This window comes from Salvelinus alpinus, chromosome 13 (assembly GCF_045679555.1).
Source record: "Salvelinus alpinus chromosome 13, SLU_Salpinus.1, whole genome shotgun sequence".
Classification (NCBI taxonomy): Eukaryota; Metazoa; Chordata; class Actinopteri; order Salmoniformes; family Salmonidae; genus Salvelinus; species Salvelinus alpinus.
In genome coordinates this window covers 16,778,910-16,802,554 of record NC_092098.1, presented here as the reverse complement: position 1 = coordinate 16,802,554, position 23,645 = coordinate 16,778,910, and the positions used below count along the sequence as shown (strand labels likewise).

At 44.4% G+C, this 23,645-nt stretch overlaps 1 protein-coding gene across 1 annotated transcript; it reads right to left on the bottom strand.

Annotated features, from left to right (window-relative positions):
* Nucleotides 1-412: 412 nt before the first annotated feature.
* Nucleotides 413-23,645, bottom strand: LOC139537210 (A-kinase anchor protein 1, mitochondrial-like). Its single transcript, XM_071338266.1, has 11 exons — nucleotides 23,427-23,645; nucleotides 14,939-16,394; nucleotides 14,244-14,428; nucleotides 3,590-3,716; nucleotides 3,347-3,471; nucleotides 3,092-3,269; nucleotides 2,802-2,952; nucleotides 1,551-1,618; nucleotides 1,401-1,474; nucleotides 1,234-1,293; nucleotides 413-1,111 (listed from the first exon to the last, which is right to left on the bottom strand). The coding sequence occupies exons 2-11, from the start codon at nucleotides 16,362-16,364 to the stop codon at nucleotides 1,055-1,057; spliced, it is 2,451 nt and encodes an 816-aa protein (XP_071194367.1). The 5' UTR covers nucleotides 16,365-16,394; nucleotides 23,427-23,645; the 3' UTR covers nucleotides 413-1,054.

Below are 23,645 nucleotides of genomic sequence, written 5' to 3'. Positions count from 1 at the left end.
GGAGGAGACCAGTTAAAGAAGGATGTTTAAGCCTTGAGACAATTTAGACATGTGTTGTGTATGTGTGCAATTCAGAGGGGCAAGACAAAATGTTTAAGTGCCTTTGAACAGGGTATGGTAGCACAATCAACAGTTTCCCCATGTGTATCAATAATGGCCCTCCAGCCAAAAGACACCTGGCTAACTTCACACAACTGTGGGAAGCAATGGAGTCAACATGGGTCAGTATCCCTGTGGAATGTTAGTCCATGCTCCAACAAATTGACGATGTTCTGAGGGCAAAAGGGCGTGCAACACAATATTAGGAAAGTGTTCCTAATGTTTAGTACACTGTGTATATTTAGTTTGGACATCGAGGTCAATATACAAAAGGTTCCTGAATTTGTGTATCATCTAACAAACTCACAAAATGTACACAACATGCATTAATTTAATGAGATCTGATTGAAGTCAATACAGACTGTAGCTACATTATACTGTACATCTTACAACATAACAGTCTGTGGCTATGGTCAAAGTGGAGAACTCAGAAAGGACAGTTCATCTTTATTTAGTTTCTTAATAGGATTGGATCCATTGAAAACAAAACAGTAATTTGATTAATCATGAATAATATTGGTCAAAAATCATGTAAGCATAATTAACAAACATTTATATAAGGGGGGGGGGGGGGGGGGTGTAAATAAGACTTCACAAAATAAATACATCAGAAAGTGTACATGATGATAAAGAAACAACAAGCATGAACAGTCGAGTTGAGAAGGAAGACATTGTTGTGCCCCAACAGGGCAGCAGTCCAGAGGATGGTACTGAGGGGGTAGAACGGTGAAAGACTGCAAGACAGGGGCCATGTTTGAATACTTCAGATATCCAATGTTCCTTCCTACCTTCCTTGAAGTAATCACAGATCTAAATTGGTAGATTGGTGAGGGTAATAGGGCTGGTAACCTTACTCACACATATACAATCCCTTAGAGATCTGTGCTTAAAAAGGGAGAGAGGATACATTTGAAAACTATCCAAACAGGGCCAGGATTGGCCTTCACAGTCAGAGTCAGTCTACCCAGCTACACAGTCCGTTATCCACCAGAGCACGGTTCACAGACACCAACTGGAAGACCAAGAGAAACATTAGCAACATGAACCCATTAGAATACCTTTATAAATTAAGAAGTTTAACATACACATAGTTACAAACAGTGGATGCTTTAAAAAATAAAAAGTATTGCATACCTCTCCTTCAGTTCTCCATATCTGTACCAAGGGAATGCCACTGGTGTGACAGTTTGTGACCTGGGGAGTGTGCAGATACAGGGTAAGAACAGAGACTACCTTTCCTTATTGTCATTGTGCTGACTGTACACCAGCAGAAGGAGACATATCCATGCACTTTCCTCTACCTGTGCAAGTAGTGGCAATCCTTGTGTCATTTCCTCCAGTGCAGATTTGGCTGCAGCGGAGAACCCTTCTTCTCCTAGTAGATAGGGAAGAGATGTCAGTGATATGAGAGCATGAACTTTAATTGATGTTTAAATACAGCTGAAACATACCTGGAAGGGGTGCAATATGTTCCAGGATTGCCTCAGATCCTTGGAAAGGCAAGGCAACAAAGTCTGATCTGTGGGAAGACCAACAGCAAAGTCAATCCCACGTTTCCATAGGAAAAAATGTGCAGATCAAAATTGAGCTTTACTGGCCATAACAAATATATCATATTCAAAATCTTGGGGCTCCCAAGTGGTGCAGCGGTCTAAGGCACTGCATCTCAATGCCAGAGGCGTCCCTACAGACACCCTGGTTCGAATCCAGGCTATCACAACCGGCCGTGATTGGGAGTTCCATAGGGCAGCGCACAATTGAACCAGTGTCGTCCGGGTTTGGCCGGTGTAGGCCGCCATTGTAAATAAGAATTTGTTCTTAACGGACTTGCCTAGTTGACGTGTAAGGTAATGCTTTCTTTAGGACTACCCACTGCCGATTCATTGACACCTTATGGAAATGACTACAATAATTATGCAAGGAGGAATGAGCCTACCAAGTGAACGTTGGCTCCTTGCATAATGCATGTCTTTGTCCAGCTGGCTTGTAAATATTCTCTGTTTCAGTGTCAATCTATTTACCCACTTATCTGTGCCTCCATCCTTGGTACAGTAGCTAGTTAGCTAGATTGCTTAAATTATTTGCAGTTTAAGCAAACTACACGATGAGGCATTGGAAGTAATTTTACTTCCTCTAAATCAGCATTTTCCAACCCCAGTCCTCCAGTACCCCCAACAGCACAATTGTATTTTGTAGCACCAGACAAACTCGCCCGATTCAACTAATTGAGGGCTGGATGATTAGTTGACAAGTTGAGTGCACTTGTCCAGGGCTGTGTGCACTGTTGGGGGTACTGGAGGACTGGAGTTGGGAAATGCTGATCTAAATACTCCTCTTTGGTGGACAATTCTGTGTCAGTCACAGACTTACAGGCGAGGGAAACTTTGCTGGCCAGCACCAGTTGATACATTGAAAGTGTGTTTGCGAGAGTGTGCTCTCAAAACCGACCGGCAGAGTAGAGAGATGATGCTATTGAAAGAACCTGAACCAACCTCCATGAATAACCAATGTGATTTATAGAGAATGTTGATTATTCAATAGAATATTTTCTGCTGGACATGTTTTTATTTGGTCAGATTGTATTCATAAAAATAAATAAAATCATCCAAAAGACGGTTTTACCAGGTAATGGAAACACTGGTAAAATCCAACATCAACTTCTATTCCAGTTATATTTAGACTCCCCACAGTGAGTGTGTCACCTGATCTGGCGGAGGGTGTCGATCTTCACCATGACATAGCCTCCATAGTCCACATAGCAGAGCTCCACCTCCTTGGTTTCTTCATAGTAACCCATCACCTGCGCTCTCCACCAGGCACCCTCAGGCATCTGGGCAGCACAGATCACTCCCACTGTGTGTGTGTGTGTAAGAGAGAGTGTGTGTGTGAGAGAGTGTGAGAAGAAAACATTTGAGAAAGAAAATGACACTACAGAAAGAGACTTTATCATCTGAGGGTAAGGAGTCCCAATGCCCTGGCTGTGCATGCCTACCTTCCACTGGGGCCGGCAAGGAAGGGCACCCTGGGTGAGAGTAACACAAGCTCATCTGTTGGTCCAGGCTGCGGAGAGCATGGAAGGTGGGGTGTGTGTGCTGCTGGAGGAACACATAGTTCCCAGAGGCTACTTGGATCACGGTTACCTCAACTGTCACCCTATGGGGAAGCAGCAGCTGAGAGAGAGAGGCTTTTAGTCAAAGCACTACCCACAGTTCCACACTACTTCAGCCAAGCAGAAGATACTACTTACCCAGGATGTGATGGGGAGAGAGGGCAGGCTGGCCACTGGAGGATGGACATAACAGCTGGTCACATCCAGATCTTTGAACTTCTTCCTGATCAGATCCAGAGCACAATCCACCTGCTCCTTTGACCCTGGAGGAAACAGAGGGACAAAATGAGCAAGCCACAAGGGGCAATGCAGCTACCAAAGCCTAGGTGCCTGACTACAAGTGATGTTCTGTTGTGGAGAGCCAGCGTCTCATGCACTCACCCTCTATATGGCAGATCTGGAACTCCTGGGTGTAAGGCAGGGTGGCGATGAAGATGTTTGCGCCGGATGTCTCCTTCAGGTAGCTCACATATCGCCCCTGCTTCCCAATCAATCTCCCAACAAGATGCTGTCGGACAGTGAAACAGAATTCAAAGAAAGATAATCATGCGTAAGTTCCTATACCATACTAGGTGTCTGTGTGTGTGTGTGTGTGTTTCTCTGAGTGGCATATAGGCTGTCCATGTCACCCTTTGCATGGCTTGCTCTGATAACATGTGCTCAGCTTGCTCAGATGTAACCAATTCCACCGAGCACCTCTCAGAGTAATTGGAAGGAGAGGTCTGTGTGTGTGTGTGTGTGCCACAGATCAGAGTCAGGCAGCATGTCCTTGAGTGAGAACATGAGGACAGTATGGCATCAGCAGGCTTGCAGCAGGATTCCCATTACACACTACCAGACCACAGCCCCAACCACCGTTCCCCATAGCACTACGAATCAGAGAGCTGTACCCAGTTCAGCGGAGTCGGTGACTTCTGGTATATCAAAATAAATAAATATTGCAGCACTTGAATTATTCAGCAGTTTTTGATTAAGTACAATACCATTGGAAATGAATATTGAAAGTTACATTTACATAGTTTATTCCTAAAACTTCCTGTGGACCACACATTTGGATAAATAACCCATGTCAAAGCACAGCTTTAAAAGGTGTCCAAATCAATAACCAATATGCAGAAACAGTTTGTGATATTGAAAACCTAAAATGTAACATCTACACATGCAACAATAGTATTTCAGTCTTATTTCTTTTTTAAAGCACAAGCACCAACCACTTGTTTTGACAAATGTCAATAAGTCATTCAGATTGATTAGCGGGTGAAAATCTGGTTGTACACCCCCACAACAACAACAACCAAAAAAACATGGAAACGGGAGAAATCTTTTACCTCACTGGTTAGATGACAATGATCAAAATCCAGAATGTTGGATTGTGATACGGGGGGGTCACCAAAACAGAAACGCAACACTTTTGTAAATGACTTCTATCGATATCACATTGAAATCAATAGAGTGACACAAATATTTTAAAAAGATACAGGTTGCACATCCTGTATAAAAAAAACAAAATAAAAAAAAAACACAGAATCTGGGAATAATTTATATATCACTGGTAAAGGACAACTTTTAGAAGACAGCCAGCTACATTTACATTTACATTTAAGTCATTTAGCAGACGCTCTTATCCAGAGCGACTTACAAATTGGTGCATTCACCTTATGACATCCAGTGGAACAACCACTTTACAATAGTGCATCAAAATCTTTTAAGGGGGGGGGGGGGGGGGTCAGAAGGATTACTTTATCCTATCCTAGGTATTCCTTGAAGAGGTGGGGTTTCAGGTGTCTCCGGAAGGTGGTGATTGACTCCGCTGTCCTGGTGTCGTGAGGGAGTTTGTTCCACCATTGGGGTGCCAGAGCAGCGAACAGTTTTGACTGGGCTGAGCGGGAACTGTACTTCCTCAGTGGTAGGGAGGCGAGCAGGCCAGAGGTGGATGAACGCAGTGCCCTTGTTTGGGTGTAGGGCCTGATCAGAGCCTGAAGGTACTGAGGTGCCGTTCCCCTCACAGCTCCGTAGGCAAGCACCATGGTCTTGTAGCGGATGCGAGCTTCAACTGGAAGCCAGTGGAGAGAGCGGAGGAGCGGGGTGACGTGAGAGAACTTGGGAAGGTTGAACACCAGACGGGCTGCGGCGTTCTGGATGAGTTGTAGGGGTTTAATGGCACAGGCAGGGAGCCCAGCCAACAGCGAGTTGCAGTAATCCAGACGGGAGATGACAAGTGCCTGGATTAGGACCTGCGCCGCTTCCTGTGTGAGGCAGGGTCGTACTCTGCGGATGTTGTAGAGCATGAACCTACAGGAACGGGCCACCGCCTTGATGTTAGTTGAGAACGACAGGGTGTTGTCCAGGATCACGCCAAGGTTCTTAGTGCTCTGGGAGGAGGACACAATGGATAGGAGCGACCTGTCAGGTAGGACGCAATCCAAGCGTGGGCCGCGCCGGAGATGCCCAACTCGGAGAGGGTGGAGAGGAGGATCTGATGGTTCACAGTATCGAAGGCAGCCGATAGGTCTAGGAGGATGAGAGCAGAGGAGAGAGAGTTAGCTTTAGCAGTGCGGAGCGCCTCCGTGATACAGAGAAGAGCAGTCTCAGTTGAATGACTAGTCTTGAAACCTGACTGATTTGGATCAAGAAGGTCATTCTGAGAGAGATAGCGGGAGAGCTGGCCAAGGACGGCACGTTCGAGAGTTTTGGAGAGAAAAGAAAGAAGGGATACTGGTCTGTAGTTGTTGACATCGGAGGGATCGAGTGTAGGTTTTTTCAGCAGGGGTGCAACTCTCGCTCTCTTGAAGACGGAAGGGACGTAGCCAGCGGTCAAGGATGAGTTGATGAGCGAGGTGAGGTAAGGGAGAAGGTCTCCGGAAATGGTCTGGAGAAGAGAGGAGGGGATAGGGTCAAGCGGGCAGGTTGTTGGGCGGCCGGCCGTCACAAGACGCGAGATTTCATCTGGAGAGAGAGGGGAGAAAGAGGTCAGAGCACAGGGTAGGGCAGTGTGAGCAGAACCAGCGGTGTCGTTTGACTTAGCAAACGAGGATCGGATGTCGTCGACCTTCTTTTCAAAATGGTTGACGAAGTCATCTGCAGAGAGGGAGGAGGGGGGAGGAGGGGGAGGAGGATTCAGGAGGGAGGAGAAGGTGGCAACATTTGGAAGTGTTGCATTTTGATCAAATCAGTGTATTGGTCGTTTGCAGATGTTATTGCAGGTGCAGCGAAATGCTTGTGTTTTTAGCTTCAACAGTGCAGTAATACCTAGCTAAATAAATACTCACAATACAGAAAAATTCTAAAATAAAAAAATATCAGAACGAGCAATGTCATAAATATATTGTTATAATGGTGTAAAACAGTATATGAATAGAAACGGTGTACAGCAGTCATTATATAGGATAAGCCTTAACTAGAATACGGTATAAAGTGGGTAAAAAAAAAAAAGGCCGTACACATTATTAAAGTGACCAATATTCAATGACTATGTACAGTGCCTTCAGAAAGTATTCATACCCCTTGACTTATTCCACATTTTGTTGTGTTACAGCCCAAACCAATAAGATTCTCACCCATCTACACAATACCCCATAATATCAAAGTGAAAACATGTTCGCTAATTTATGGAAAATTAAATACAAAAATACCTAAGTATCCACACCCCTGATGCAATATAATTTTTTATATTTTTCAGTCAGTCTGTTATATCTGGAGTATTTCTCCTGTCTTATCCAGTGTCCTGTGTGAATGTAAGTATGCTCTCTCTAATTCTCTTTCTCTCTCTCGGAGGACCTGAGCCCTAGGACCATGCCTCAGGACTATCTGGCATGATGACTCCTTGTTGTCCCCAGTCCACCTGGCAGTGCTGCTGCTCCAGTTTCAACTGTTCTGCCTGCGGCTATGGAACCCTGACCTGTTCACTGTGATTACTATTATTTGACCATGCTGGTCATTTATGAACATCTAGGCCATGTTGTTATAATCTCCACCCGGCACAGCAAGAAGAGGACTGGCCACCCCTCATAGCCTGGTTCCTCTAGGTTTTGGCCTTTCTAGGGAGTTTTTCCTAGCCACCGTGCTTCTACACCTGCATTGCTTGCTGTTTGGGGGTTTTAGGCTGTGTTTCTGTACAGCACTTTGATATATCAGCTGATGTAAGAAGGGCTATATAAATACATTTGATTTTTGTTTAGGGGGTGGATCAGATTTAATATTGTGGATAGATTATTGCTTCCATCAATGTAATTGTCTGCATCATTTCCAATCCCCCATATATTTGTTGGGTAAATTTTTAATATACCTTTATTATTCCCCGCAAACCCTACCACCCCTCCCTCAATTGGAGTAAACTAATAACACTTAGATTATATATAAACTGAAAGTAGAAGCCTATTTTACAATAGTTATATTTTGTTTTTAGTCCCATTTCTGACATCCATCCATTTTGGATTTCTATTTGCCAACTCTGCTGTGATGCTTCACAAAAGTACTGAACCTTTATATTCTCATAGTTTCTACAGATTGTAAATTTAAAAAAAAATAAAAATCTAAAATAATGTTGTTGATCGATTGACTAGGACTTTTCAAAATCACCCAGTATCTGCAGAGTTAGTTCTAGGTAAATGTTGCAATTCTTCATCCATTCCTGGACCGGTGACCAAAAACGAGCTACAGTACATATGGACTGTACCAACATGATCTGCCTCCTCACAGCAAAATCTGCAGAGCTGGGAAGATTGTATCCCCCATATAACATTCTTTTGGTTGCAAGAATTTAGTATAATAAATAAAAAAATGGGAAAATTCTAAGTTTTGAATCTGGCGTCATTTTGCGTGTCAATTCATAAACCATGTGCCATGGAATCGGCACATAGAAAATCTCTTCCCAACTATTTTGCCATTTCAATGGCACAGCTGTCAATTTTTTGGGTCCTTAAATGAAACTAGTATATTTGTATTTATCGCAATTCTCTTCAACCATTTTTGGTCTTTAATGCAGATGAATCTCCAAAATATGGTTATTTTTTATTTAAAACAAGCCATAGAAAGTTGGTTGCAATTTCAGTTTAATCCACCTAAAAAGACAAAACAAATAATACAACAAATATTGTGGTTTAAATTCAAATATACAGACAAGTTCTTTACTTTTTCGCCCTTCCACTTGCCTCTTCCATTTTTGTAGTAATGCTGCAATTAGTTGTAATTTTGGGTAGAGCAGAAATGTCCACCAGTCCTATTTATGATATAATTTACAAAGATTATACCTTTTTTTAAACATTTTATCTAAAAAAAAAAAATCACAGATTGATTGGTCAGGCCAATGTTGAACAGTCCTTACCACGGGAGCTTCCTGTTTAACTTTCTGCCTATAGATGGGGAGGAGCAGAATGGAGGCGTGATTTGCCGAAGGGAGGGCCTTGTTTCTGTCCAGGAAGGGAAAGTAGCAATGAGCCAGGGTCCGTGTTGCACAGAAGAAGTGCTGACAGAATTTCAGTAGTGTTTTCCTCAGACTTCCTTTAATAAAGTCCCCAGCTACAATAAATGTGGCCTCGGGATATGCAGATTCCAGTTGGCACAGTGGAGTGCAGTTCCTTTAGAGCAGTCGTGTCGACTTGGGGTGGGGTGGGCGGGGAATATGACCAAAGAAAATGATCATCTCGGGAGGCAATGCTGTCGGCATTTGATGGTGAGGCATTCCAGATTGGGAGAACAAAAGGACTTGAGTTCCTGTACGTTATCACAATCACACCATGAATGTTAGTAATGAAACAAACTCCTCCGCCTCTCTTATTCTGCCCAGAGTCCTTTCTGTCCATGTGATGGACGGATAACTCTGCTGGCTGAATGGACGGGGCAATATATCCGGAGAGTGCCATGATTCCATAAAACAGTATGTTATAGTGCTTGATGTCTCTCTGGAAGGAGACCCTGAGCTCATCTACTTTATTGTCCAGGGAATAAACTTTAGCCAGTAATATACTCGGAAGCAGTGGATGGTATGAAAGACGCAGTCTGACTAGGGCCCCAGTCTTTCAACCTCTGAAGTGGGTCGCCAGCATACAATCTATCTGCAGTGAAGCCACTCAACATTTACATTACGTGATCTAACTAACTCCCATCCAAAGTGACCCACAGGAGCTACCAGGGTCAAGTGTCCCACCCAAGGGCATGTCGACAGATCTCCCACCAAGTCAAAAAGGGCGACCCAAACCAGCGACCTACCAGCCACCGGCCCAAGCTCCCAACCACCAGGCAATCAACTGCCCCCCACAGTTCAGAGTTCTTTTACCAACCAGTACATTTGAGTTCAACCATCATTTGTTCTATCGTTTCTGGGGGATGAAATTGAAAGCAGCTCTGCAGTACTTGTTTGAAAAAGAAAGATACTTTGAAAAATATTTAATTTTCAATTAAATCGAAAATGATTTCCTTAGTAATCTACTTGAGAGCCATTTGTGACACGATTCAAGAAACTAGGCGTATGTCGCAAGTCACAGGAGAGCTGTTTGAACGTAAAAAATGTTTTATCAAAATGCGTTTCTTTTGGCAGAAATGCATTCTCGAACAACTTTGATGTGCCTTAATATCAAACTTGTATGCCATCTGTAAATACGAATAAAAATTTTCAATTACAAGCTTAGTTTGTTTAGCCAAAGAAAAAGTGGAATTCGAGTATGATAGCTAGGGAGAAAACAACAGTCTGGATTACATGGTCAAACTAAGGCAACGATGCATGGTATCAGACCGGAGATGCGTCAAACCATGATGTATACTGGTAAGATTCAGATATTACACGTTTCTAATTTTGACACAAAGTGGTTTCATTTCAAGTGTACTGTTAGCTAGCTAACGTTAGCTGGCTGGTTCTCTAGTTAATGTTATGTATATGATCTTATTCTTCGTTTTTAAGACACTAGCTATAGCCATATAACCTGGTTGGTTAGCTACCTGCTGATTCATGCAGGGTAGTAACGTCATGAGTTGTGATTATGGTCCATTATTTAGCTAGCTAGCAACATGTCTTAACAAAAGACTCCACTAAATTAGACAAAGCATTTATGTCAAGTTAAAGTGTACTGTTAGCTAACTAACTAAAGTTACGTCATGCGTTGGGATTCATCGTTTACCTAGCTAGCTACATTTCTTAACAAAAGATTCGTCTTTGCGTGCAAGAGCGCAGAATAACTGATGCATTTTTGAATGCTCAACACCCGTTGAATATGTCCGGTGTCAGTAAACGTCGGCAACAAAGCGTAATTCAATTGTTGCCTGCAGCACAGTTCGTCACCAACGCTCTAGATAACATGAAAAAAGCCTAACTAGCTCTGCTAGGGCGAGTAAAATGGTCAGAGTGGGGTGTTCTCTTATTATGTGTCTGGAAGTAGCTAGCCAATGTTAGCCAGTGCTTGACTGTAGTTGTGATGTCAGAGCTTTCCGGACAACTGTACTTATTGGCCAGAGGATTCAGTGTGTGCTCTGAGCGCAAAACCACAGAGAGCGATAGGGAGAGTAATGTTCAATGAGCTGTTCGCTCTCTGATGTCTGGAAGTAGCTGGCAAGATGGTACAGAACGGTTGGATCAACCCTTAAAGAGATGGGTGGGACTAAGGCTTAAGAGGGTGTGAAAAATACTGAATGGGTGTAAACACAGAAGGACTCTCCAAAAGTTGTACCAAAACATTGAAAAACAGTTTGCAAAAGTGAGTTTAAAATTTGTTCAACTTTCAAAGCAGAATTACTTTCCCATTGTTTCCACAAATGCAGTGTATGATATACCATTTTCTAGCTCCGAGTCTCTACTTTTATCCAATGTAAAAAAAATTTTTTTAAAAGACATTCAAATGTTGCTACATAAGATCAAATTTAGGTGGTGAGTCACATTTTGGGTTCAAGTAAAACTTTTGTGAAGCTTTTAGAGAGAGGTTTAGTGCTTTTATAAATTTCAACCCACCCAGTTCATATTCATTATATAGATGGGCACAAAATACTTTTTACTCACATGATTTGAAAAAATAATAATAATAAAAATAAAATAGAAATAAAAATTTCAGGAGTAGGTAGCACCATACGTAAGTGAGTAAACGGCGATATGACTAAGGAGTTAGACAGGTATTTACCTCTCCATGGCAGGATCTTATTTATTTTACTAGTTTTCTATTCAAATTCATTGGAGAGCTCATTTATATATTTTGGGATATGAATACCAAGTATGTCTCCTTCACCATCAGCCCATTGTATAGGTAAAGTGCAGGGTAAATGCAAAAGTTGGTACACTTATCATAATTAATTTAGTCCAGAGGCCAAAAAAGTTTAGATCTTCAATGAGATATTGCAGGGATCTAGCATCCAGACTTAATATAGCACTTGAGTCATTGGCATTCATGGACACCTTTGTTTTTAAGCCTTGGATTTCTAATCCTTTGTTGTTATTTGATCTGATTTTAATAGCTAGCATTTCGATCGCTATAATGAATAGATATGGTGACAGCGGACACCCTTGTTTAACTCCGACAGTTAAGCTCTGAGAAATAGCCTCCATTTACATTTACTATTTTACAGCTGGGGTTGCTATACATTACTTCTACCCATTGAATAAGAGACTCCCCGAAATTGAAAAAAATCCAGGCATTTAATATACTAAGGCTGGATTTTATATATAAAGGCCTTTTCAAAATCTGCTATGAATACCAGGTCTGGCTTCTTAGATGTTTCGTGTTGTTCTATTAGTTGTCGTACATTATCTCCAATGTATCGTCCATGTAAAAAACCTGTTCTGAACAATACCTGGTAAAACTTTTGTTAAATCACTCATATCATTACACGTTGAAAACAATAGAACAGGGGCAACACATTTAACCAAAAAGTTCTGTTTAAACATACATTATACAAAAGCCACTGGGAAACTTGGAATAACCTATACAGTGCATTCGGAAAGTATTCAGACCCCTTGACATGTTCCACATTTTGTTACAGCCTTTTTCTAAAAATGATTAAATATTTATAATTCCTACATCTACACACAATACCACATAATGACAAAGCAAAAACAAATTAAGAAATGTTTGCAAATTTAAAATAAACAGTATTCAGTATTCAGACCCTTTGCTATAAGAACCAAAATTGAGTTCATGTGCATCCTGTTTCCATTGATCATTTTTTAGATGTTTCTACAACTTGATTGGAATCCACCTGTGGTAAATTCAATTGATTGGACATGATTTGGAAAGACACACACTCGTCTATATAAAAAGGTCCCACAGTTGACAGTACATGTCAGAGCAAAAACCAAGCCATGAGGTCGTAGGAACACTCCGTAGAGCTTCGAGACAGGATTGTCGAGGCACAGGTCTGGGGAAGGGTACCAAAACATTTCTGCAGCATTGAAGGTTCCCAAGAACACAGTGGCCTCAGCATTCTTAACTGGAAGAAGTTTGGAACCACCAAGACTCTTCCTAGAGCTGGCCGCCCAGCCAAATCAATCAGGGAAGAAGGGCCTTGGTCAGGGAGGTATAATAATAATAATAATAATATTGATCTGTTTTAAGCAATTGATCGTGTGATCATGTTGACTATACATTTTTATACCAACATCCCCAATTGGAGGTAAAAAGGGTGTATTTCCCCCCAATTTGATGTGGTCAAAAACAGCAGCTTGTGTAATGTAGTATCACATACTGTCCACATCATGGAAGGTAGCATAATAAAAATGTATAAGATATAGAAAAATAAAACATCTTAAATTAGGTTTAGTAAGATTTTTGTAGTATGTGTTTTTAATAAACACACTTTACATGACCAAAAGTATGTGGACGCCTGCTCGTTGAACATATCGTTCCAAAATCATAAGCATTAATATGGAGCTGGTCCCCCCTTTGCTTCTATCACAGCTTCCACTTTTCTGGGAATGCTTTCCACTAGATGGAACATTGCATCGGGGACTTGCTTCCAGTCAGCCACGATCATTAGTGAGGTCGGGCACTGATGTTGGGCGATTAGACAATTCATCCCAAAGGTGTTCGATGGAGTTGAGGTCAGGGCTCTGTGCAGGCCAGTCAAGTTCTTCCACACTGATCAACAAACCATTTCTGTATGGACCTTACTTTGTACATGGGGGCATTGTGATGCTGAAACACGAAATGTCCTTCCCCAAACTGTTGCCACAAAGTTGGAAACAAAGAATCGTCTAGAATGTCATATGTTGTAGCAAGAAGATTTCCCTTCACTGGAAATAAGTTGCCCGAACCGTCGGACAGCCAGACAGTGAAGAGTGATTCATCACTACAGAGAACATGTTTCCACTGCTCCAGAGTCCAATGGGAGCGAGCTTTACACCACTCCTAACGACTCTTGGCATTGCGCATGGTGATCTTAGGCTTGTGTGCGGATGCTCGGCAATGGAAACCCATATCATGAAGCTCCCGACGAACAGTTATTGTGCTGACGTTGCTTCCATAGGCAGTTTGGAACTCTGTAGGGACAGATTATTCTTTTACATGCTACACGCTTCAGCACTCGGCGGTCCCGTTCTGTGAGCTTGTGTAGCCTGCCGCATTTCCACTTCACAATAACAACACTTAAAGTTGACCAGTGTAGCTCTAGCAGGGCAGATCTTTTTCAAACTGACTTGTTGGAAAGGTGGCATCAATTGACAGTGCCATGTTGAAAGTCACTGAGCTCTTCGGTAAGGCCATTCTACTGCCAATGTTTGTCTATGGAGATTGCATGGCTATGTGTCCAATTTTATACACCTGTCAGCAACGAGTGTGGCTAAAAGTAGCCGAATCCACAAACTTGAAAGGGTGTCCACATGCTTTTGTATATAGTGTATATTTCTCACTAGTTCAACTATGTAGAGATTATTATTTATTTTTTTCTAAGCACAATTTAACTAGATGCTCAAGACTATAGCGTCCAACATTTGAAGTCCCTACTACAAGCCAAAGAAGTACCTACATTAGAGAACCTAACATGGCAATCAGTAGCCAGAGAAAATATATTATCAATAATGTGGTGAAGTGATGAGAGGGTTAGACAGGGGAGGTAGACTCACCTTTGGCACCTCTATGTCCCAAACAGTCGGTGGCTGGCTGCTGTTGTAACTCTGGACGTATTTTTCAATTTGCTGATCGGTGTTCAGCAGTTGACTTAGCGGACTTGGACTGTTGATATGCTGGTTGTCCCTGGCTTCGTGTTCAACGTAACGGTCTACAGAGTCCATGCTGTTCACACCAGAGCCTGGGGCAGTACGGACCAGTCACTAAAAACAGTCACTTGTGTTGTGGACACAATGTAACCTCGCAAACACAGCAGCACACAAAACACCCACATACAGCAGTAACAGGGGAGAAAGAAAAAACATTCTGGCATGGTGAGAGTTCTCTTACCTGAAAATACTGCGCCAAGAAGGCAATACAAAAAGTTAAATTAGCATGCAGGGGAATGTTCCCTCATCATCAGCTGTAAAAACAGTCTACGGTATGGTGTGTAGCTAGTACTGGGACTAAACCAGGTTCACATTCTGTATGGGAACTCTAGCAGCTGCATGCTAGAGTATGCAAAATAAAGATATTTCTTCACTGCAGTAAAATCCGTCCTGAACTCATAAGGCACAGCTAAAACAGGACACCAACCACTGGTGTGTGACAGCTACACAGCAACACTAAGAAATAAAAGAGACAGGTCAGCTTGGACAGAAAGATACTGACATATTGTGAGAAATTGAAAATCTGCTATGAGGCGACTCACCTGGAACAGCCACCTCCTCTGTCATGTGACCGTTAGGGAGGGCCATGCTGGTGGCCCACAGTCCTTCAGCGGGTCCCCTGGGTGGTTGCGGGCTCACACTTGGGCTCGAGTCCTCGCCACTGGAGCTCTCCTCGGAATGACCTGAGCTGGAGCCAGAATCACTTACTGCAGAATCTTCTTCTGCTAGCTCTGCCTGCTCAGTCTCAGCTCTACTGCTGCAGTCATGTTTCACATCCTCATAGACTATAGGAGATGAACATATGTTCTCCCTGCCAGTTGTTGAACACTGATCTTCCTGCAATAGACCAGGCATCTCTCTCCCAGTCTCACTGTTACCCATTGAGATGATATCTGGGGATGTGAAGGGGTCCCTGTTACAGAGAGGCCCAACATTATGTTCTAGCAGGGTCTTTTCCTTCAGGACTTGACTCACTGCTACTGAGACCACGTCAGTAATCAGACTTGACGCCAGCTGGTTAATTTCCGCTGTGTTACTCCTGCTAAGTTCACACTCCTCAGACTGGTCTTTCTTCTGAGGTGACCTCAGAATGCCCAATGGCTGCCTTGAGGGGGACACCTGACTGGTAAGGAGGTTGATGGGGGAAGCCAGACAGGAGTCATCCTGTAGACTTGACTCACTGGTTGGTTCTTCCACAGCAGGCAGGATAGATAGGTTGTCTTTGGAGAGGAGGCAGTTCTCAGCCAGATTGGTTTGAGGCTTCATCTCTGCAAAACAAAATGTAATCTTGTCTTCTCCAACCTCTCCCTCTGGGTCTAGTCGAACCTCCTCTGCAGCCTCTTTGTTGAAAATTCTGTTTGTAGTGTCCTCCAGCGTCTCAGAGAGTGGCGGTGCGTGTGGCTTTAGGCCTGCACTCTCACCAGGGTTAGGATTAGAGCCTAGGTCAAAGATAGAGGAAACTTGTTCCTCATCAGAGGATGGCTGGTGTTTCCTTTGTAATGATAAATCCTTCTCAGGTCCCTCCTGGGCTTGGCTCTTAGGTGCAGTCTCTGGGAGTACTTGAGCTGAAGACTCAGTTCTCTCCGTAACGGGTTTCACAGTAGCAGTATCGAGGCCTCTACTCAGACACTCTGCAGCCACAACCCTTTCCTCCAGTTGTGATTGGCAGAGCGGGACGTTACCCAGCTTTGCTGCCGCTTGTGTGTTTGTACAATCAACAAGCTCCTGTTCCACTAACGACCTCTGCCTCACTGCATACCTGTCCCGATCTGTCCCAGTGGAGTGTCCGTTCCCCACAACACCGATACCTCTGTCTCTGGTGGAGGAGGACAGGTGCGCCTGGTCTGTGGTCGTCTTATCCTTGTCAGTGGGTTGTTCTCTCTTCCGAGAGGTGTACCACCACAGGCCTAGGAAAGCCAACACTCCCGACAGGGAGAGGACCAGAACGGATTGAAGCCTCAGCACCATCACCTAATCTCCTGCTGCTAACAGCAACACCTGAGAAGACATACACAAGTTAACACCATAGAAACGAATCACAACACGCCCCGTCTCTTTACTTCTAGCTGGGCTAGAAAGGTGTGAAGCACTGATGATAAAACTCCATTGAGGGGAGAGCTAAGGGGGCATGGTCACACTATTCTAGTTTAGCGAGAAAAACCCCTCTGTCTCCACCACACCACCCCTCTGAGCAGCAATCCCATTACCAGCCAGGCCATAGTGACAGCATCTGGTTGCAGCGAACAAAGCACACGTGTCACGTTACCTTCTGCAGAAGTTCACTCTGGGAAGCTGGGTCTGGGGCTAAGGGGCCGGGCCCTGATTGGTGCATTACCAATAGAAACTCACTCATTATTACCTACTGTGGGGGGAGAATCAACTATCCCTCATTATCTGTGTTATAACTAATAGGCTAAATATCAGTAATTATGTTGCCCAATAGTTTTTTGCCACAGAACAGAAGATTATACAGTGTAGCAAGCTAGAAGTATTGTTTGCAGTTTGGCCAGACCCTGACCGGCTGTCCTACATGCAGGTTGACCCAAAACCTTTTGGTAGAAAATTATAAAAAGAGGTGAGCATGAAAGGCATGCCATTCCTTCACAGATCCGGTCAGTCCAATGAAACAACGCAATGGGCTACATTGCAGTTCCACTTAAGCCTGTGACCTTCAGGTTTTGGCATACGGACAAGTTGGCTACGCCTCTCGCCAGGCATGCCAGCCCTACCGTGACATATGCAAAGTCTCAGAGGGCCGTTGTGTGACTTGACTTTGACCCTCATGGAAGAAGTGCCAGGCAGGGTGTGTTGTGGCAAATACTCTAGTACTCATCTTCAAGGAGGAAAGCTCTAATTTCCTAGAGTTCGTTTCAAGTTCCACTGAACAACGGAATAATAACCATTAATAGCATCAAACATCTGAGCCACGCAAATGTATGGTTCTGAAAACTAATGCCTATAGGCTACAGCAGTTCATTTATGAACGTGATCTTAGAGACTGGAGAAGAGGAGTAGCCTAAATGTTTGACAAACAAGCAGGATCATGTGACAGTCCTGTCTTAGTATTCCTCAGAGGATTTCCAAAGCTATGCTCAATATCCATTTCCATTTGCAGGGCATCCTCTCCACAACCAACAGGAAAGGGGAGTGATAGGCCTAACGTCCCATGCTCAGCAATATCTACCCTCAACAACTAGCCCTCTGAGTGCAGACATTGAGAGCTAGGGATTATAAAAGGTTCTATCTGCAAAAATATGGAGATAATTGGCTTTAAAGGCATACTTCAGGATTTTGGCAATGATGCCCTTTACTTCCCCAGTTAGCATGCTAGCAGATAGCGCACTGACTGGAAGTCATTGGGTAACGCACGTTAGTTAGAGGTAGTTTCGCGAGTCAATGCTAACTTCCATCATACTGGATACAGACATAAAAATGGTATCCACAAGTTCATCGGACTATGGGAAAGTAGATAAAGGGCCTCATTGCCAAAAAAGTATCCCTTTAAAGTTCAGAACCCTCATTGGTTTAATGTGTCAGCAATCTTTCATCTTGTATTCTTCTGAACATGAATCAGGGTATTTAAAGTACTATGTCAGGTAGAGAATATTGAACAGAACAAAGCTATGTCAATAACAAAAATTAAAAAAAAATACAGATAGAACCTTAGTCCTAAATGCATAATTTTCCCTCTGCTGCACAGCATGACCACAGCACAGTCAATAGTAATCCGACTGTGGTCTTTGACTAAAGTATGTTTGTTTATATTGAATTCTAGGCTAAACTTATGAATCGATAACATTGGTTGAATCCTTGTAAGGAATAGTAAATTATTAACATGCTCCTAGAAGTTATGTTGCTGTTCAATTTTGATAATGAATGTAACATTAAACTGAAGGTGGTGTCAGAAAAGACGAGACAGTACATGGCATAGGAAAATAGCAATGGTACACATCAAAACAGTTTCTATTTAATGCCTAGCTAATTACCCTAACAGGATTGAGGGACCTCTAGCTATTTGCATTAGGTCAAAAAGTCAAGTCAGCAAGCATGGACCCACTGAAATAACTAGCTTTAAAAACATTGGCTAGTCAGACCATTACTACTGATGGCTGATAGCCGTAGGCAGAGTAAAGCATAGCACAGAATTTCCGGCTATACTTCCTCATTTCCCGACTTGGAAAACAATGTAGTTGGGTCAGGTGGTCATTAAATAAAATAATTGTTTTGTTCCATGAAGTATGTCGCCATCTTGTCTACTTCAAATCTTCTCATTTGTCAAGACAGGCTAGTGTTGTTAAACGCAACGCTTGATTTCTAGATAGCGCTCATGACATACAGCACTTGTGTGGACATCCACCTGTCTCAATCAATGAGACAAACCATCTGCAACTAGCCATGGAAGTTTAGAAGACATGCATTGTCTTCCAAGTCAGGAATTGAGGAAGTATCGCCAAGTAAAGGCTGGTCGAAAATTAACTGTGCTATGCTTTACACTACCTAAGGGCCGCAGTTTCGCAAGCAGCACGGTTCGCTCCCGTGACTTCGTGAGAAGTATCAGTAGCTTTATGAGGCTTAATTCTGGCATGTATCACCCCCCATAGCGCATGGTTGACCAATGAGCAGAGTTCATCTTGTCAACCAATCAATGTTTTAATGACAACATTCAAGCTGAGCTGACAACCAGGACCGCAGGAAGGCGAATTTTCTCGCAATTCAGTTGCCATTTACTACAGCCCAGCTGTTCCTAAAGGCGCTAACAGATATCAACTGCTATTAGCCAGCTGGAACAGTATAACTTTTTTAAATTTGACCTTTATTTAACAAGGCAAGTCAGTTAAGAACAAATTGTTATTTTCAATGACGGCCTGGGTTAACTGCCTTGTTCAGGGGCATTACGACATTTTTACCTTGTCAGTTCAGGGATTCGATCATGCAACATTTACATTTAAGTCATTTAGCAGACGCTCTTATCCAGAGCGACTTACAAATTGGTGCATTCACCTTATGATATCCAGTGGAACAGCCACTTTACAATAGTGCATCTAACTCTTTTAAGGGGGAGGGGGGGGTTAGAAGGATTACTTTATCCTATCCTAGGTATTCCTTAAAGAGGTGGGGTTTCAGGTGTCTCCGGAAGGTGGTGATTGACTCCGCTGACCTGGCGTCGTGAGGGAGTTTGTTCCACCATTGGGGTGCCAGAGCAGCGAACAGTTTTGACTGGGCTGAGCGGGAACTGTACTTCCTCAGAGGTAGGGAGGCGAGCAGGCCAGAGGTGGATGAACGCAGTGCCCTTGTTTGGGTGTAGGGCCTGATCAGAGCCTGAAGGTACGGAGGTGCCGTTCCCCTCACAGCTCCGTAGGCAAGCACCATGGTCTTGTAGCGGATGCGAGCTTCAACTGGAAGCCAGTGGAGAGAGCGGAGGAGCGGGGTGACGTGAGAGAACTTGGGAAGGTTGAACACCAGACGGGCTGCGGCGTTCTGGATGAGTTGTAGGGGTTTAATAGCACAGGCAGGGAGTCCAGCCAACAGCGAGTTGAAGTAGTCCAGACGGGAGATGATAAGTGCCTGGATTAGGACCTGCGCTGCTTCCTGTGTGAGGCAGGGTCGTACTCTGCGAATGTTGTAGAGCATGAACCTACAGGAACGGGTCACCGCCTTGATGTGAGTTGAGAACGACAGGGTGTTGTCCAGGATCACGCCAAGGTTCTTAGCGCTCTGGGAGGAGGACACAATGGAGTTGTCAACCGTGATGGCGAGATCATGGAACGGGCAGTCCTTCCCCGGGAGGAAGAGCAGCTCCGTCTTGCCGAGGTTCAGCTTGAGGTGGTGATCCGTCATCCACACTGATATGTCTGCCAGACATGCAGAGACGCGATCCGCCACCTGGTTATCAGAGGGGGGAAAGGAGAAGATTAATTGTGTGTCGTCTGCATAGCAATGATAGGAGAGACCATGTGAGGATATGACAGAGCCAAGTGACTTGGTGTATAGCGAGAATAGGAGAGGGCCTAGAACAGAGCCCTGGGGGACACCAGTGGTGAGAGCACGTGGTGCGGAGACAGATTCTCGCCACGCCATCTGGTAGGAGCGACCTGTCAGGTAGGACGCAATCCAAGCGTGGGCCGCGCCGGAGATGCCCAGCTCGGAGAGGGTGGAGAGGAGGATCTGATGGTTCACAGTATCAAAGGCAGCCGATAGGTCTAGAAGGATGAGAGCAGAGGAGAGAGAGTTAGCTTTAGCAGTGCGGAGCGCCTCCGTGACACAGAGAAGAGCAGTCTCAGTTGAATGACTAGTCTTGAAACCTGACTGATTTGGATCAAGAAGGTCATTCTGAGAGAGATAGCAGGAGAGCTGGCCAAGGACGGCACGTTCAAGAGTTTTGGAGAGAAAAGAAAGAAGGGATACTGGTCTGTAGTTGTTGACATCGGAGGGATCGAGTGTAGGTTTTTTCAGAAGGGGTGCAACTCTCGCTCTCTTGAAGACGGAAGGGACGTAGCCAGCGGTCAAGGATGAGTTGATGAGCGAGGTGAGGTAAGGGAGAAGGTCTCCGGAAATGGTCTGGAGAAGAGAGGAGGGGATAGGGTCAAGCGGGCAGGTTGTTGGGCGGCCGGCCGTCACAAGACGCGAGATTTCATCTGGAGAGAGAGGGGAGAAAGAGGTCAAAGCACAGGGTAGGGCAGTGTGAGCAGAACCAGCGGTGTCGTTTGACTTAGCAAACGAGGATCGGATGTCGTCGACCTTCTTTTCAAAATGGTTGACGAAGTCATCCGCAGAGAGGGAGGAGGGGGGAGGAGGATTCAGGAGGGAGGAGAAGGTGGCAAAGAGCTTCCTAGGGTTAGAGGCAGATGCTTGGAATTTAGAGTGGTAGAAAGTGGCTTTAGCAGCAGAGACAGAAGAGGAGAATGTAGAGAGGAGGGAGTGAAAGGATGCCAGGTCCGCAGGGAGGCGAGTTTTCCTCCATTTCCGCTCGGCTGCCCGGAGCCCTGTTCTGTGAGCTCGCAGTGAGTCGTCGAGCCACGGAGCAGGAGGGGAGGACCGAGCCGGCCTGGAGGATAGGGGACATAGAGAGTCAAAGGATGCAGAGAGGGAGGAGAGGAGGGTTGAGGAGGCAGAATCAGGAGATAGGTTGGAGAAGGTTTGAGCAGAGGGAAGAGATGATAGGATGGAAGAGGAGAGAGTAGCGGGGGAGAGAGAGCGAAGGTTGGGACGGCGCGATACCATGCGAGTAGGGGCAGTGTGGGAAGTGTTGGATGAGAGCGAGAGGGAAAAGGATACAAGGTAGTGGTCGGAGACTTGGAGGGGAGTTGCAATGAGATTAGTGGAAAAACAGCATCTAGTAAAGATGAGGTCAAGCGTATTGCCTGCCTTGTGAGTAGGGGGGGAAGGTGAGAGGGTGAGGTCAAAAGAGGAGAGGAGTGGAAAGAAGGAGGCAGAGAGGAATGAGTCAAAGGTAGACGTGGGGAGGTTAAAGTCACCCAGAACTGTGAGAGGTGAGCCATCCTCAGGAAAGGAACTTATCAGGGCGTCAAGCTCATTGATGAACTCTCCAAGGGAACCTGGAGGGCGATAAATGATAAGGATGTTAAGCTTGAAAGGGCTGGTAACTGTGACAGCATGGAATTCAAAGGAGGCGATAGACAGATGGGTCAGGGGAGAAAGAGAGAATGTCCACTTGGGAGAGATGAGGATCCCAGTGCCACCACACCGCTGACCAGAAGCTCTCGGGGTGTGCGAGAACACGTGGGCAGACAAGGATTGAGCAGTAGGAGTAGCAGTGTTATCAGTGGTAATCCATGTTTCCGTCAGTGCCAAGAAGTCGAGGGACTGGAGGGACGCATAGGCTGAGATGAACTCTGCCTTGTTGGCCGCAGATCGGCAGTTCCAGAGGCTGCCGGAGACCTGGAACTCCACGTGGGTCGTGCGTGCTGGAACCACCAGGTTAGGGTAGCGGCGGCCACGCGGTGTGAAGCGTTTGTATGGTCTGTGCAGAGAGGAGAGAAGAGGGATAGACAGACACATAGTTGACAGGCAACAGAAGAGGCTACGCTAATGCAAAGGAGATTAGAATGACAAGTGGACTACACGTCTCGAATGTTCAGAAAGTTAAGCTTACGTTGCAAAAATAAAATAAAATCTTATTGACTAAAATGATATAGTACTGCTGGCGGTGAAGTAGGCTGGCTAGCAGTGGCTGCGTTGTTGACTTTGTTTGAAAGTGTAGCTGGCTAGGTAACCTCGACAATTTCTCAAAACTACACAATTATCTTGGATACAAGGACAGCAAAGACAACTATGTAGCTAGCTAACACTACGCTAATCAAGTCGTTCCGTTGTAATGTAAGTTGTAATGCAACCTTTCGGTTACAAGTCCAACGCTCTAACCTAACCACAAGGCTACCTGCCGCCCCAAATGGTCTGACTAGCCAATGTTTTAAAAGCCAAGAGAACCTGTGTTCCGAGTTTGATGGGGCTGATAAAAACTAAACATGACTGAATGGCACTCAAATTGGTGTACACAGGCAGCCCAATTCAAATATTTTTTAAAGAATATCAGAATTGGGCTGCCTGTGGTAAACGCATCCATATTGCACTAACAGCTATCCAACTATCAGCATCACTTTTTCCCCCAAAAACGACACTGACATTTCATCCTTCGTTTGCACGGCCGAAATATAACTATCACCAAATGTTAGCCTCCGCAGTTGTCATTCTGACCGGCTAATGTGTTACATGGGAATCAGATGCGTTGGACCACTCGCTAGTTAGTTAGCTAGATTGTTACTAATTAATACAGCGCTAACCTTAGCTAGCTCCCACTTTAATTACCGCAGTTAGAAGTAACTAGCTAGTTAAATACAGATAAGTTAGCCAGTTACCAGAGCAGAGATGTTTGCGGATCATCTTTACTTGCAACAATCGAACGTTTCCTCTGGTTTCTCCCCATTGACATACAATGCATTTGAAAATGGTGCAAGATCAGGTTGATAGTTAGCCAAACAAACATGTTAAGGTAGCTAGATATCTACTCACCACGTTTTTAATATCCCGCTTAGCTATATAACAGCACACCAGTAAATTGCTCTAGCTGCCTCTTGGATATGTCCACCTGTTTCTTTCAGCACACAGTCACTCTTAGAAGTCCAGCAGCTTTGCTCCAAATACAGCAGCCAATCAACCCTCGCGATAGTATTGCCCAGGGAGGGAGACTGCATGGTTTCATAGGTTGTCACTTCCACAACCAGTCAAAAT